The sequence below is a fragment of the Atta cephalotes genome, assembly GCF_000143395.1.
Source record: "Atta cephalotes unplaced genomic scaffold scaffold00009, whole genome shotgun sequence".
Classification (NCBI taxonomy): domain Eukaryota; kingdom Metazoa; phylum Arthropoda; class Insecta; order Hymenoptera; family Formicidae; genus Atta; species Atta cephalotes.
The window spans coordinates 1496192-1512823 of record NW_012130073.1 but is presented as its reverse complement, the minus strand read 5'-3'; the positions used below and the strand labels follow the sequence as shown (position 1 = coordinate 1512823).

The window sequence follows — 16632 nt, the reverse complement described above, 5'->3', positions numbered from 1 at the left end:
ATGATCGATCTTTATTTGAATTGTTACAGGTACGACCTGGGCTTGCGTCGGGGTAGCTAGTGAACCGTCTCTTCGTGGTGAAGAAGATAAGACGGGGAGGCAGTCGGCGAGGAAGCGGGCGAATCCGCAGGGAAGAAGAAGAGTCCGCGGAGGAAGTCCGGAGAACGTAGGCGTAGACGCCGTAGGTGATGTGAGGCTGGCGCCCGCCTCACGTCTGGGGTGATGCCCTCCAGTGAGCCTCATCCCCCGTACCACCTTCAGCACCACAACATTCCTCCCTCGCATCTACAACAACACACGCCGAGCGCGATCGAGCATCAGTTCTTTCAGCTGGTGGCGGCCCATCATCAGCAACAGCAACAGCGACAGCAGCAACACGGCGGACCCTTCCAAAATTCCACGTACGCGCAGCAGAAGCAGGAGATGAGCCCGGAGGAGGAGGGGGGCCGAGTGGGTGGGTCCCCCCCTGCGGCTGGGGCTGCACTACATCAGCCCCATCATCCCCGCACGGCTAGTCCACCTTCGGGCACAGAACCCTGCACCCGCGACGCAATACCAACACCCACACCTATCGCTGACACCACTACTACCACCACCACCACGACTATGACGATGCAGTCGCAAAGTCAGCAGCAACAGCAACAACAGGGTCCCAGCCCGAGCCCGAGCCCGACGGGCGGCGACGTGGAAAAATTTGATGGTAAAATCGTTTACAACCCAGACGGGTCAGCCTATATCATCGAAGGCGAGAGTGAACTCAGTGAAGACGACTCTTTGCCCGACGGTTGTATTGTAGATGGGCGCGGTGTATCGGTTCCTCACTCCTTAGTTTTCCCGCAAATCGCGAGCGCGTACTACGTATCGCGATTATACGCGCATCAGGCCTACCAGCAGCAGCAACAACAGCAGCAACAGCGTTCGGCGTCTCAACAGCACAATCCCGATCTTCCCGTAATGCACAGTTATCGGGTGATCAGTTACAGGAGCGCGGAGGGTAGTAAACAGCCCCCTCCAGCTCCCACAGCACCGCCGCCGCCTGCCGCGTCGGTACCTGTCAAACCTATCCTAATGTGTTTCATATGCAAGCTCAGTTTTGGGTATGCGAAAAGTTTCGTCGCGCACGCTCAGGGTGAGCATCAACTTACTTTAATGGAAGACGAACGACAGATACTCTCTCACTCAACGGCGTCGGCCATTATACAGGCCGTGGGTAGAGGAAAGCAACCGCTCGTCAGTTTCCTAGAACCCGTCACGAGTTCGACCTGCGCTCAGGCGTCGCCCGCGCAGATTAAAGCTCAACAACAGCAACGTAGCGAGTCCAACGAACACGAGACAACGCCGACCACAACGAGCACCCCAACGAGCACACCCGGCGTTCCTAGCAGTCCCCAACAGCAGCAACAACAGCAGCAATCGCAACAGACGCAACAACAGCAACGACCCTCGCCGAGCACTCCCACTACGCCCACGTCACATTCGAGTCATCCTCTCACGTACAATCATCAACAACAACATCCGTGGAGCGGTCCGCAAGTAAGTGCTGCGTCCTGGGCCAAAGCTCCTGATGCCATGCATTACAGCTCACCACCGCCGCCAACTTCATCTACCAAAGGATCTCCGTCTTCGTACGCTGCTCTTACTCAGGCTCCGCCGAATTTCCTCACCGGCACCACGATAGGTGTCTGTCCGGAACACATGCAAGGTAGACCAAGTGGAGTAGAATGTCCAAAGTGCGAACTTATATTGACGAGTAGTCGACTCGCCGGTCCCGGCGGACCCCTGGCTGGAATACACAGTCGAAATTCCTGCAAAACCCTGAAGTGTCCCAAGTGCAACTGGCACTACAAGTATCAAGAGACTCTTGAGATTCACATGAAGGAAAAACATCCAGAAAGCGAGACATCCTGTTTTTATTGCAATGCAGGTCAACCTCATCCTAGGTTAGCGCGTGGCGAAACCTACACCTGTGGCTACAAACCGTACAGGTGCGAAGTGTGCAATTACTCCACTACGACGAAAGGCAATCTTAGTATACATATGCAGAGTGACAAACATTTGAACAATATGCAGGAGTTGCAACAGGGAGGCGGAGGTGGTTCTGGTACCAGCAATCCTTCCTCGTCTCAGGATGCACCAATGCCGACTCGAAGTCCCCATCATCAGCAGAATCATAGCCCACACCGAGCTGCTCAGGGTGGCAATCAAAGTAAACCGAAGCTCTCGTTTCGCTGTGACATATGCAACTACGAAACAAACGTGGCGCGCAATCTGAGGATACACATGACGAGTGAAAAGCATACGCACAACTCGATGGTATTACACCAAAACATCAAGCACATACAAACATTGAACGCGTTGACTCACCATCAACAGGCGCAACATCATCATCAGCAGCAACAACAACAACAACTCGAGCATTTGCTCCACTTAGGCGGTTTGGACAAACCACAACCTACGGAAGCGGCGTTGGCCGACTTAGCTTACAATCAGGCCGTCTTGATGACAATGATGACCGGCGGTCAAATGCCGCAGTTTCCGCCAGAACTCATAGGCTCCATAGCAAACGCGGCTGCCATGAGCAATCTTGGCGGTGATGTCGGACTTTCGCCGGACAGTATGGAACCGCCACCAGAACCCGCCGATCAGGATCCTAATCATCTATATCAGTGTTGCATCTGTAATAATTTCGCGACAGACTCGCTCGAGGCTCTGAGTCATCATCTAGCCGTCGACAGAACTAGAACCCGCGAAGGCGATATACTCGCCGTTATGAACGCAAATTTCGTGTGTACACTCTGTTCCTATAAAACCAACCTAAAGGCAAATTTCCAGTTACATTGCAAGACTGACAAACATCTGCAACGACTGCAACACATGAACCACATAAAGGAAGGTGGACCACGTAACGAATGGAAGCTCAAATACTTGGGATCGCCCACGAGTACCGCACAGTTGCGATGCCACGCGTGCGATTACTACACCAATAGTGCTCATAAATTGGCTCTGCACGCCGCTTTACCAAGGCACGAAGCCGCGTCTCTTCTGTTGCGTCACCTGCTCGAAGCGAGCAGTAACATCCAATCCTCTGGAAAATTGTATCATTGCGTGATATGCGGGTTCAGTGCTCGGCATCGATTGCCGCTTCTACAACACGTGAGATCTTTGCGGCATCTTCACATGGAACAGATACACCATATTCACACCGCCAGAAGAAGCACTCTTGCGGGAAACGAATCTCCGCACACGGATATCAGCGTCATGTTCCAGGTGACGAGTGATCCCGAAGTACCGACCACGCAACAGCCCAGTCCGACCACGCCAACGACACCTAACGCTACGAGTACCAACAATGGTATGTTACAACAAATAAATACATCATGAGTATAATAGTGAATTCGATCACTCATACTGGATTAATACATATTAAAAAAGTTGCTTCATATAAAGTATTTAAATACAATGGCAAAATATAATCAACTTTGACAATGAAATAACGCGTGACAGTATTATCATTGTGTATTTAATCGTATAAAATATTTATGTTTTTATATTGAACTTTGCCAATTTCACAGCATTTTAATGTGCACGAATCTAGTAGTGCAAAAGTAACCAAATTCGCTATAAGAAATCTTATCTATTGCTACCATGAAATATTAAGTAAGTATTTATTTGTATAATTAGCGTCCGTTAATAGTGACTCTTTTATACGGTAAGGATATTCTGTTCATTAAAGATAATATTTTGCGAAACGTTTTACAAATGGAATGTGTTTTACATGACATTCATTAATATCATAATTATAAAGAGCAATCAATAAGTAACAGCAACGTACTAAAACTTGTACATTAAGAAAGTTACATAACGGTGCAAAGTGTGTCAACGTTCAAACAACTTGGTTTCTCTGAAAAAGAAAAAGACTTCGGTCTGTAATCACGAATATGTCGCGTTTTTCACTTCCTCGTCATTCACAAAAAGCGAACTCCTTTAATCGCTTTTTTTTACGTGAGACAGCTGTCGCTATACTGAAAGAACATTGTGGTATTTCTCGATCAATCGACCCGTGGTATCTTTCTTCAAGCTTGTTATTCGTTACAAACTTACTATTCTCTTTCTGTTATAACGTATTTTATAAATAATAAATGAAATAAAGGTGACAGTGGAAATTTTTTACAGAAGATCTACGTGAGTAATATCCGAAAAAAATGTTAAAACTACGATAATCAGATTTCGTGACGATGAATGTAATTCCTTTTACAACGAATTCTTTTATATCGGTCTGCACCCTACATAAAGTGTATCTAGCAAAGAAAGCTCGCGATTGTGCCCTTATAATGAATTCACTGGTCTCATTATTTTATTATCTCATAATTAGTCGACGATGACGGTAATTTTACGTGGCATATGGCCGTGGCGTGTGCCGTCGCCACCATCGCGGTGTGGCGCACACAATACCGCGTATTATTATATATTGACGGGCTGTACTTACATAAATATACGAGTGCAGAGAGAATGCAGGAGCGCGAGGTGAAACCAGCAGCACGCGTTTTGCTCCGTGCGCGTTGCGACGTCGCAACTGACGCTGCACGTTGCAAGTGTGCTTTCAGACAATACCGCGCGATGCGTACATAGTTGTCCTCCTTTCTTTTTTTTTTTTTCGTTTGTTTCTTTTCTGCTTTTTCTCTTCTCGGTTTCTCCTCTCCTTTTTTTTTTGTAGAAACCGTTATCGGTAGTTCGATGTCGCCAATCTATAATTTGGCATATTATTGTTACAAGACTGGCGCGAGAGCATCTGCGACGCGTACAGACACACCGACGTACGTCTTCGTTCTCGAGCCGCCGCGTCGACGGAAAACTTTCTCTTTGCGACGACACCGCGCGTTACGTGCGCGATTGCTTGCGTAAATCTTTCCATCCGCGCATTGAAAGGATCGACGTATTTATAATTGTGCTGGATAATTCCGCCGCAAATCGATCCGCAAGTGCGGGTGGAACGCGTGAATCTTGAACGGTCTAATCTAAGATACTTCTTCGCAAGAGACACAGATGACATAATATGATATATTTAATGTACATGTTGGTCAATCTATCCCATATATAGCTGTTTTTAATAAAAAAAGATTGTATTTACAATTAATTACAGTAAATATTGCGTATTTATTTTTACATTTTGTTGAAAATCAGAATTTCTTTAAATTAGTAATATGAACTATTAATTAAATTCATTTCTTGTTAATAAACTACGTGATACTGACTTACATGTTCGAAAAATGCGCGCCATAATTGTCTTGAATATGACGGATAATAATCTTTTGTTTGAATATTTTTTTTAAATCTATATAAAATAGCGTCGTTAAAGAATGCTAACAGGCGCATGCCATCCTGGTTATACATGATATTGAACTTTTTGTCGTATGACACTGTCATAGACACTGTCATAGTTCACCGGTAGTATCTATAATTTATTTTCTTCCGCATAGAGTTTTAAATTAATGTCTCGGGGAATGACTCGCTGCGAAATGGATGGTTGTCTCGTGCGGTTGTCCGGCTCTGAATGTATAAAACCGAAGTTTAATATCGCGCCGATGAAGTCGATTTATTGTGGCAAATCTCGGCGGAACGTAAATAAGCTGCGATATAGTTACCCGATGAATCATAATTGCGGAATTTTCTACGGTGCTTACCTAAAATTGCTATAAATGAACTAGCCCTAAAACTTTTCTCGTCATTTTCCATACAGACAAGTTACTAATTATATGTCACGTTTATGAAAATTTTATAATTAGTCACTTATTATTGCCGTCGAGCTACGCGACTTGATATATATGCCGCAATGAATAAATGTCGACTGCAGTAAACAGGTTTAGTAATTTTAAAACACGGTTGATGTTCGTAAATATTACTAATAAATTCTCTTCTCTTTTTGTAAATACTCGTGTTGTTTTAATTTCATATGGAAACATTTTGATAAAATTAAATAATCAATAAATGTCAATGTTAATAAAAAATAGACAAATTATAACTTAATTCAAATTTTCATCTAGAAAATTGCTAGTATTTTATATATATTTTTTAGTATCAATTTTTTGCAATTGTAAAGCAGTATATATTGCTATTAAAAAAAACAAATAACAGAAGAAATACTGACTGTGCGAAGAGGAAAGCGAGGATAGTTTGCATTAGGGATGCACGATCTCCATCAGTGAATCGATCGTTAAATCGATCCTGGATCAGGTGGATAGAATTTGATTCATTAAAAAATAAATACTAAATGACTTCTGTTGAATCTGTTGAAAATCGATTTCAATGAGAGAATCTGTTGAAAATCGATTCAATGAAAGAATCTTTTTATTTTATTATTACTAGTTACTATAGTATGTTTCGGAACGCAGCGATAATATATCTCAACCGTTGTGTCTTCTGAAAATGAACGTAACTCTTATTGAAGAAATTAAAAATCCACCTCTTATTAAATGAAATGGTCTGCCTCGAAATCAATCCTTGTCGAATCAATTAAAAAAATCGATCTTTTAGCGAGTTTTACTGAGATCGCACATTCCTAGTCTGCATATTCTATTTGCTGTTTTATCCTTGCTTGTAAAAGATATAAATTTTGGGACCACATGTTCGTTGAGTCCGAGAATCTAGAAGAAAACAGGATGAGCAATCTTATAAGCCTAATAGATGATAAGACTGACTGCTTAAAATTGCTTCGAAAAACAAGCGGGGAGTAACAGAGAGAAACTTTTTATATCTAAATTACGTGTTGAAAACTACTCTAGTCCCGTTAATTTCACCACTATTATTACTAAATCATAATTGTAGTGATATTGATCTTTCTATTGGTTTTTAATAATATTTTAATAATATTTTATTTCATTTAAATCAGCATTGCGATAATTTTTATTGTTTTATATATGTAAAACCGTTCGACAAGTACGTTGTCATATAAAAATTCTGAAACAAACTTTTTTTTTCCATCTACTTCCAGAACGACGAGAAGAAGGTAGTGATTGCGGCAGTGAAGTGAAACAAGAACCGGACAATGATCCAGAAGTGGAAGCCGAGCCCGAGAATGACCAAGAAGAAATTACGTGCCTATACTGTACGTATCAGCCAACGTCGCGAGAAGAATTACGACAGCATTTGCAAGTAGCTCACGTTCAAGATTCGGAAGAGAAAACTGAAACGGTAAAAGAAGAGCCGACGGCGGAATTGTTATGCCCGTTGTGCCAAGATAATTTCAAGGAACGTCCCGCCCTGGAAAAGCACGTGATGCAAATTCACTCCGTTAATACCGACGGTCTACAGAGGCTATTAGTATTGGTGGATCAAAGCCATTGGTTAAATAATAATCGGAATTCCTCGACGCCGGCTGTTACGACTACAACGACGCCAACATCGCCCACGACAACGACGAAAACCCAACAGGAAGAAGAAATGAGTGAACGGGGTGGCAGTGACGAAATCGAGGAGACAGCTAGGTGTAATGTGTGTGGCCGAGTTTGGCGTTCGATCGAGGAACTTCAGCAACATCACCGGGAAGCTCATCCAACTACTACGCCTACTTTGGCAGTTAGCGAGAAACACGTTTACAAGTATCGATGCGTACAGTGCAGTCTTGCGTTCAAAACCTTGGAGAAACTTCAGCAACACTCTCAATATCATGCTATTAGAGATGCAACTAAATGCGCCCTGTGCGGACGATCTTTTCGCTCAGTTCAAGCGCTTCAGAGACATTTGGAATCTGCCCACGATCTCCACGAAGAGGAAATGAATCAATACAAGCAGAGTTTACTCCAGCATCCTCTTCTTCAGGCATTCACGGAAGAAACGTTGAAGAGACAGGGCCTGGCAAGCGAGCTACATGTGGAAGATGATGCTGGTAGAGGTGATGAAGAAGAAAGTGATGCCAGTGATTCATTGAGTTCTCCGTTGCAGAAGGAACAGCGATTACTGGAGGATTATTTAAATAGCCAAACAATCGCGGAGGATTCCTATCAAGATCCAAATCGAAAATTTAAATGTCATCGATGCAAAGTGGCCTTCACACGACAGAGCTATCTAACTGGCCACAATAAAACCTTATTGCATCGCAAAGGTGAGAAAATGTCTTATCCCATGGAAAAATATTTGGACCCTAACAGACCATATAAATGCGACGTTTGTAAGGAAAGCTTCACGCAAAAGAACATACTTCTGGTGCATTACAACAGCGTGAGTCATTTGCACAAGTTAAAGCGGGCGATGCAGGAGCAAGGTAACAACAATACATTGATCTCAGTGGTACCTCCCGCTAGCCCGACTGAATCGCCCGACTCCCAACAAGATCAAGACAAGAAACCATACAAATGCAACATCTGTAAGGTCGCTTATACTCAAGGCAGCACTTTGGATATCCATATGAGAAGTGTTCTTCATCAAACGCGTGCCAGTAAACTACAAGATCTTGCCGCCAGTGGTCAATTAGATCTAGCTCGACCATTGATTGAACAACCACCGCTAAGTCCGAACAGTCCGCCCGTCAACACAAATACAAGCAATACTGGAGGAATGCTCTCTTGTGCGCGATGCAACAGTGTGTTCGTCAATCAAGATCAACTAGCGGCTCATCAACAATTGTGTAATATAATTTTGAACAATCCGGCATTGGCATTATTTCAGCAATTTGCTGCATCGCAGCAATTAGCTTCGTCCGCCCCAACTAAGACACCACCTCCTACATCTACGACACCAGGACCGCAACAACATATGCAATCAACTACACAACATTCATCGCAAACCACGCAAGATATCCTTTCCCAACCACGACATAAGACCTCACAAATGTACAAACATTTGTTGGAGAGTTTTGGCTTTGATCTTGTCATGCAGTTCAATGAGAATCACCAGAGACGACAGCGCAAGGAGGAGGAAGCGGCTGCTGCTCTTCAAGCGCAACAAGAGCAACAGAAACAGGAACAACAGAAGCAAGCACTCGCTGCTCAAGCCATGCAGGTAAAAGAGGAAGAAGTCGAAGAGGCTCATATGGATGTGGACGATGTGATACCAGAACTTACGCGTAGTACTTGCCAACATTGTAACAAAGAATTCAGCAGCGTTTGGGTCCTGAAAGCTCATTGTGAGGAGGTCCATCGCGATCTCGTACCGCGTGAATTTCTCGAGAAATATGCGCAACAGTTTAAATGCGAGTACGAGAAGAAAACTGTCGTTGCGACGTCCACCACCACGTCCTCCACTACGACGCCGACAAGCACCACAGCCGTTACTACACAACCTCAAGATCTCAGTGCTGACAAAGAATTTCGCGAAAAAGAGAAAGACGATAACGCTGAAAGCAAAGAATGTATCAGTCGAACGCCAGAAGCTACATCTACTACTCCAGCGACTACACCGGCGTTGAGCAACACGCCAGTTTCGAGTACAGATTCTACGACACCGACTGTCCTATCTAATCCACAGCATCATATTCCTCAACAGCAGCAACAACAGCAGCAACAACAATTGCAACAGCAGCAGCAGCAGCAGCAACAGCAACAACACACTCAACTTGCATTTGCACAACAAATGACTGAAATGCAAGCTGCTCTAAATGCAATGGCTGCATCACAATTGCAGCAACAGCTACAACAATATCCAGGATTGATGATGGGAATGATGGGATTACCATTAGGATTAAACGTACCCGCTTTAGCCGCTATGAATCTGCAACCACCTCTAGTGCCAATGATGCTACCGCCACCACCGTATGATGGTGCTGCTACTGCATATCCATCAATTAATCAAGATCTCCTTGCTAAGCAACATCTTGCCTTGCAACAGCAACAAGCTGCAGCAGCGGTATGTAGTGATATATATATGCTCGCAATTTGAACTTAATATTTATTGCTTTACTTAACTATTGATTTATCCGTTAATAAAAAAGAACTTCTGATAAAAAAATATCAGCAAACATGTTAAAATATTGAACAAAAAATCAATGAAAACAATTAATTTAATGAAGAATATTTACATCTGAGGATTATCTGTTATAATCCAAAGACTATTTAGGATGTCTTGATTATCAAATGAACACCTCATTATATCTTGTATATGTCCAGATATTCAAATCCATATCGATCCTCCTTGGATTAATTCTAAATTTCTAAGATTAAATAATATTTCACAAAATATTATATTCATTTAGCTCCGTTGATAAAAATGTAGTTATGTATCAAATACATATGAAAATATGTACAAATAAATTATGATATATCTATGGTCTGAACTTCGATTATATAGACCTAATTATATCGGGAATTTGATTAAATTTCACATGCGAAAAATGACACAATCAAAAGGAAATTTCCTTAAAAGGAAATTTTTATTCAACGCTTTTCATTATAATGCAAATTGATTTCCTTTTTCAGCATATTCAGTATATATGTATGTAATTTTTTTTTCTTTCAATTATTAATTTCAATATTCATGAACATACGCAAGAGAACACTTGCAAGAGGACTCCTCCTTAAATTTTGACAAGAAATAATTAAATTATAAAAATCATTGACTGTGTTCAATAGAGAGCTTTGCAACTATTGTAAAATTCTTTGATTGATTTTTTATACATTTCGATTCAGTAAGGAACCAAAGAAAGGTCATTAATAATTTCTTATTTAGATTTTAATAGCTTTAATAGCTTCACTGAAGCGAAGTGATTTTTCGACAAAAACTTACTGCTTTTTCATTATTAATTACACTTTTTTTTATAGATATACAATATTTTTTTTATAGATAAATGTCGAACGTTAGAATTAGATATCAGGAGAAAAGTGATCCTTTTGACCTTTCAGGCAAATGCAGCTGCATCGCAGAAACGAGCGCGTACACGTATCACTGACGAACAACTAAAAATATTACGGGCTCATTTCGATATTAATAATTCTCCTGGCGAAGAGCAAATCTTAGACATGGCCGCTCAGAGTGGTCTGCCGCCTAAAGTTATAAAACATTGGTTTCGAAATACGTTATTTAAAGAACGACAACGTAACAAAGATAGTCCTTATAATTTTAATAACCCACCAAGTACCACTCTAAATCTCGAAGAGTACGAGAAAACTGGTGAAGCGAAGGTAACCCCATTAAATTCGAGCGTATCCGGTAGCAGTTCCTCTGACGATAAAAGCCCAAATAAGCAAGCCACGCCTCCACCGTCTATGCAAAACACCAACGCATCTCAATCTACCGAAATTAAACAGGAGGCACTCGAACAGTCACAGTGTCAACAGCAACAACAAGTTGTACAACATCAAGAAGAGCAGCATCATTCGCCCGGCAGTTCAGGTGGACAACAATCGCGACCGCATTCACCCGCGCTCAGTATGAGTTCCGTATTCTCGGCTATCCATCACGATATTTCCTCCCATACTTCATCAACCACGAATACCCCGAGTACTCCGATGTTACCACCGAAATTGACCTCCCAGAACTTTGCCAGTCCTACTCCAGGAGCCGGCAGCGTAGTACCGAGTGCAATTGCTGCAATGGCGCTCACACCTCAGAGATCTCTAAGCCCGGGTCGTGGTCCAACTGATTATTTCGGTGGCAATAGTAACGGCAGCAGCACTTCTGGTGGCAGTTCCGGTAAGCGTGCTAATCGTACGAGATTTACCGATTATCAAATAAAAGTTCTTCAGGAATTCTTTGAAAACAATGCGTATCCAAAAGATGATGATTTGGAATATCTTAGCAAACTCCTCGGTTTGAGTCCACGCGTGATTGTAGTGTGGTTTCAAAACGCTAGGCAGAAAGCACGTAAAGTATATGAAAATCAACCGGCCGCCGAACCCGTGACACCAGGCGGACGCGAAAATGATGACGGATCTGGTCGATTTCAGAGAACGCCAGGTTTAAACTACCAGTGTAAAAAATGCCTATTAGTGTTTCAAAGATATTACGAACTCATACGCCATCAAAAAACGCATTGTTTCAAAGAAGAAGACGCCAAGAGGAGTGCGCAAGCGCAGGCTGCGGCAGCTCAGGTCGCCGCAGTTCTGAGCTCCGAAGACAGTAACAGTAGCTCCACAACGACTACAACTAATACAGTAACTAACAATCCGTCAACCGCACCCGCGCTTTCCGAACAGTTACAACAACCATTGAGCACTGCTACGTCACCTCATCAACATCAGCAGCAAACTCTGCCTCAGACACATCAGTCGCAACAGCAACAGCAGCAACAACAGCAGCAACAGTCACAGACAGAGTCGAAGGAAGGTAGTTTTCAATGCGAAAAATGCAACCTGATGTTCGGCCGATTTGAACTTTGGCGCGAACATCAGTTAATACATATCATGAACCCGACCTTATTTCCCTCTGCGTATCCACCTGACTCACCATTCGGAATCTTACAGCAGCAAGCGCTTAACGCTAGCCAGGCTGGAGTTACAACGGACACCCCGCATTCGCTCATCAGCATGATACAAAAGAGGAAATTCGAGGATCTCGAGGAGGGAACTGGCAGCGACAACCGTTCGAACTCGGAACACAACGAGCAACCCAAGGACAAACGTTTACGAACCACAATACTTCCAGAACAGTTAGACTATCTTTATCAGAAATATCAAATCGAGTCTAATCCATCGAGAAAGATGCTGGAGACAATCGCTAGGGAGGTTGGTTTGAAGAAGCGTGTGGTACAGGTGTGGTTTCAGAATACGCGCGCTCGCGAGCGCAAAGGCCAATTTCGTGCTCACAGCCAGGTTATCAATAAGCGCTGTCCATTCTGTCCAGCGTTATTCAAAGTCAAATCCGCTTTAGAATCTCATCTCAGCAGCAAACATGCCGATCAGGTGGCTCGCGGCGAAGTGAACATCGATAACATCCCGGATGAAGAACTTTCGATGGAATCTGTTCCTTCGAATTCTAGCACTCCTCAAATGATGCCACCGTTGTTTCCACCTAACAGCGACATCATGGAGTCATCTTTAAAATCCTTGAAATACTATGATGACATGAGGCGATATTTCAGCGAAATACAAGCGCACGCTAGTAATGGAAAACAAGAAACGGCAAATCATCAAGCCAGTGGAAATAGCTGCGAATCACCATTGGATCTAAGCAAACCAGTCGATCTCAGCCGGCCAGTAAAATTGTGCTTGAGCAACTTCAGCAGCCTTCTTGAAGAGCAACACGGTGTCCACTTCCGCGGCGGTAGCGATTGCGGACCTCTAACTGACTTATCCGAACGTAGCATTTGCGATGATGACAGCATGAGCGAGACAACGGAGTTTTTAGATGATGAAAGTGGACCGGTTAGTCCGGCCTCGAGCACGCAGAGCTCGAGGCAAGGACCCGCTAGCGGAAGTACTGGGAATACTCCTGGGACACCAGTGACCAGTGGACAGTCGAGCGGCAATACCGGCCAATCCGGCGGCAAGCGATACCGTACACAGATGTCGGCTACACAAGTGAAGGTGATGAAGTCACTCTTTTCGGACTACAAGACGCCGACGATGGCCGAATGCGAGATGCTTGGCCGTGAGATTGGTCTTCCGAAACGGGTGGTCCAGGTGAGCATCGATAGTCCTCATGTGAGCCGACCTCGAGCTCATAATAACCATTAATATCCACAAGAAGACCATTCCTTGAACGCGTGTGCATCTAATTCACGATCCGAGCTCACGGATACTAATGAGACGAGTTGCAGGTGTGGTTCCAGAACGCCCGTGCTAAGGAGAAGAAGGCCAGATTAGCGGCTGGTTTGCCAGCCGAAGGTTCAGCCGTTCAACCACATCGTGGCCCAACCGGACCAGACGAGTGCAGATTGTGTTCTGTACGCTACTCGGCCAAGACACCGCTGCAGGAGCACGTCTTTTCGCGGCGACACATCGAATCGGTGCGCGTGGCCGTCGAAGAGGGCAGTTTGGTACCACCGACTCCCGGAGCGCCGATCGTGCCCGGTGGCAACAATGCCGCCGGCGTGCCCGGTATCGGCACTTCGCCGGTGGTCACTACGGCCAGTCAACAAGTCACTCAGCAGCAACAACAGCAGTCGGACGAAAACATGATGTATGGATCCGTGTTCCTTCATCCCACGGCAATGTTCCAGTCACAACAGCAGCAGCAGCAGCAGCAACAGCATCCCGCCGCCGCTGCGGCCAGCGCATCTAGCACTACGGCCGGTGAGTGTCTGGCTGACTTAAACGATTAAATGAATCATACCGAACATATGATATCGAATTGAAATTCGTACAAATTTATAACGAACTATCATATAAATCTATATATATATTTATCTATAAATATGTGTACATATATTATATATTTATAAATATCATATATTTACATAGTATATGTACATATATATTACATATTATATGTGTGTATATATATTATATATATATTATATACACACATACATTATATATTTTATAACTTGTATTTAATACATACATACATACATACATATATTTGTATGATAGATTGTTTGAAAGTTTGCTTTACTCACAAGGGAAACTGTCACAGTTGTCCGGGATCGATTCGATTTTCATTGAAATATGTTATTAAACGTAAAAATCTAAAGACGTATTTTTTATATCTCAGTCCAATCTCTCAGATATAAAATAGAGATGCATTGGATCGTAAAATTATCGGATACCGGATATCGGATATCCGGTATCACTTCTTTTCGGATACCGATATCTAGTCGGATATTCAGTAGGTAACTATCCGACCGGATACCAGTTATTTCTTCGGATATCCGATCGGATATCTACAGCAAGACTTGCAAAAAAAAGCAAGGGAAAAATAGCGATAATAATTTTCTCTTTATCTTCCTAACATAAAAAGAAAATAAAGAAAAATCAACTGTGCAAGAAGTGCAGCACAGAAGAATAAAATTTTGCATCAATCACGCAAATTTTCAATATAAAATTTTAGCCGGATATATTACCAAATAATAATAATATACGATTATCCGATCGGATAGTGAAAAAGTACCGGATAATACCGGATACCAGATATTTCCCGAATATCCGGTGCGTCTCTAACATAAAGGATGAAATAACCTCTCAAAGCTATTATTTGATTCCTATTAATTATCAGTTTTAATTGATTAAACAGGCAGATGAGGAGAATAATAAAAGGAACAGGGAACAGAGAACAGAGAATAAGAATTTCAATCTATCAGTAGTCATGTATTGTGGAATACACAATACATCCCTGAAATGTACAGAAAAATGTTTTAGATAAAATTTATGATTTTATATATACGCTTTAATTGTGTTTGGATTTTTAAAAAATCTAATATTTTCCATGATTAATATCAAATATGTAATCTTAAATTTTAATAATATTAAATAAAAATGAACTAAAAAATTTTTGATACAATAAGAAGAAAGTTACATTTGGTTAAGGCGAGGATCTTAGTGTCTAATATTGCGATCGAATATCGTGTTAATATTTGAATTTTTAAAATCGATTAGTAGTTAATTTTATTGTTAAAGCGATTTAACGTTACTGAAACTAATAAATATAAATAAATCGCTAATCTAAACGCGTTAGCAAAAAGTGGAAAAATAGAAGATAGAGAGGCTCTTGCACACAGTACGCGAAAACATTTGTGTTTGCTGCGTAGCAAGAAAGGACAATAGCCAATAATTTCCAATTATTATGGAAAAACGGCGTTACGAACAAGAAATGAACGCAAGAATATCTTAAAAGCGTTTTCCTTTGTAGTAATATGTAAAAAATGTATATAAAGTGTATAATTTTTTAATGTTTTTTAATGTTTATTATTATAAATGTAGATATATTTAAAATTAGATATATTTAAAAAATTATGAATACTTTTTAAAATAAGAACATTTAAGAAAATTGTGAAAAAAAATGTTTAATTCCAGACTTTTTATATTTTTCTAGGAATTCTAAATCTATAGCAACCTTGTATTTGAAAAATACTCTCATTTATTTTGAGGAATTGTTTCATCCTTGAAAACTGAGATTAGGTTGATGCAAAAAAAATACGTGTCTCTTAGATTTTGTTGAACAACATATTTCAAGAATCAAATCATTATGACAGATCCCAAAGGTCAAAGCTGACATTTATATTTGATTTCTCTCCATATGGAAAAATTCGATGCGCAATTAAAAAAAAAGCAAAGAAAAAATAACGATAATTTTCTTTATCTTCCCATGAAAGGAAGAATGAACTTTGCAAGAAGTTCAGCTAAAACGAATAAAATTTTCATTAATGACGCAAACTTTCAATATAAAATCTCAATCGGATATATTTCTGGATATTAATAATATCTGGCTATCCGATCGGATAATAAAAAAGGATTACAAATGTGATATAAATTGACACGGAATTATGGAAGCCAATTACGAATATTTCTTACTTATTGTGATTATACGGAATTAATAAATCGTTTATTATTGATTTTTACAACTTTGCTTCCGCCATTTTTTCCGAAATTCGAGGCTTTATTGTAAAAAACTGGTTATACATTTATGATTCAAAGTATTGTCCATCTACTACTGGCCACTACTTTCTTTCGGGTAGCGTACGAATTCCGCGTCGAAAAAACTGATCATTTCTTAAGGCTATCCACGAATCGATCCAATTTTTTACTTCTTCATAAGACCGGAAATGCT

The 16632-nt window shown here is 41.6% G+C and overlaps 1 protein-coding gene across 1 annotated transcript; it reads left to right on the top strand.

Annotated features, from left to right (window-relative positions):
* Window positions 1-222: 222 nt before the first annotated feature.
* On the top strand, window positions 223-14188 carry LOC105627615 (zinc finger homeobox protein 3). Its single transcript, XM_012208894.1, has 4 exons — window positions 223-3352; window positions 6989-9837; window positions 10830-13547; window positions 13685-14188. Exons 1-4 carry the CDS (start codon window positions 223-225, stop codon window positions 14186-14188), a joined length of 9201 nt encoding a protein of 3066 aa, XP_012064284.1.
* Window positions 14189-16632: the final 2444 nt, after the last annotated feature.

Bases quoted from the DNA above. Each gene is read 5' to 3' on its own strand.
- LOC105627615 (XM_012208894.1), top strand. From the start codon at position 223: ATGCCCTCCAGTGAGCCTCATCCCCCGTACCACCTTCAGCACCACAAC. The intron at 9,838-10,829 runs GTATGTAGTGAT...TTGACCTTTCAG, and splicing joins AGCAACAAGCTGCAGCAGCG to GCAAATGCAGCTGCATCGCA. The intron at 13,548-13,684 runs GTGAGCATCGAT...GACGAGTTGCAG, and splicing joins TTCCGAAACGGGTGGTCCAG to GTGTGGTTCCAGAACGCCCG.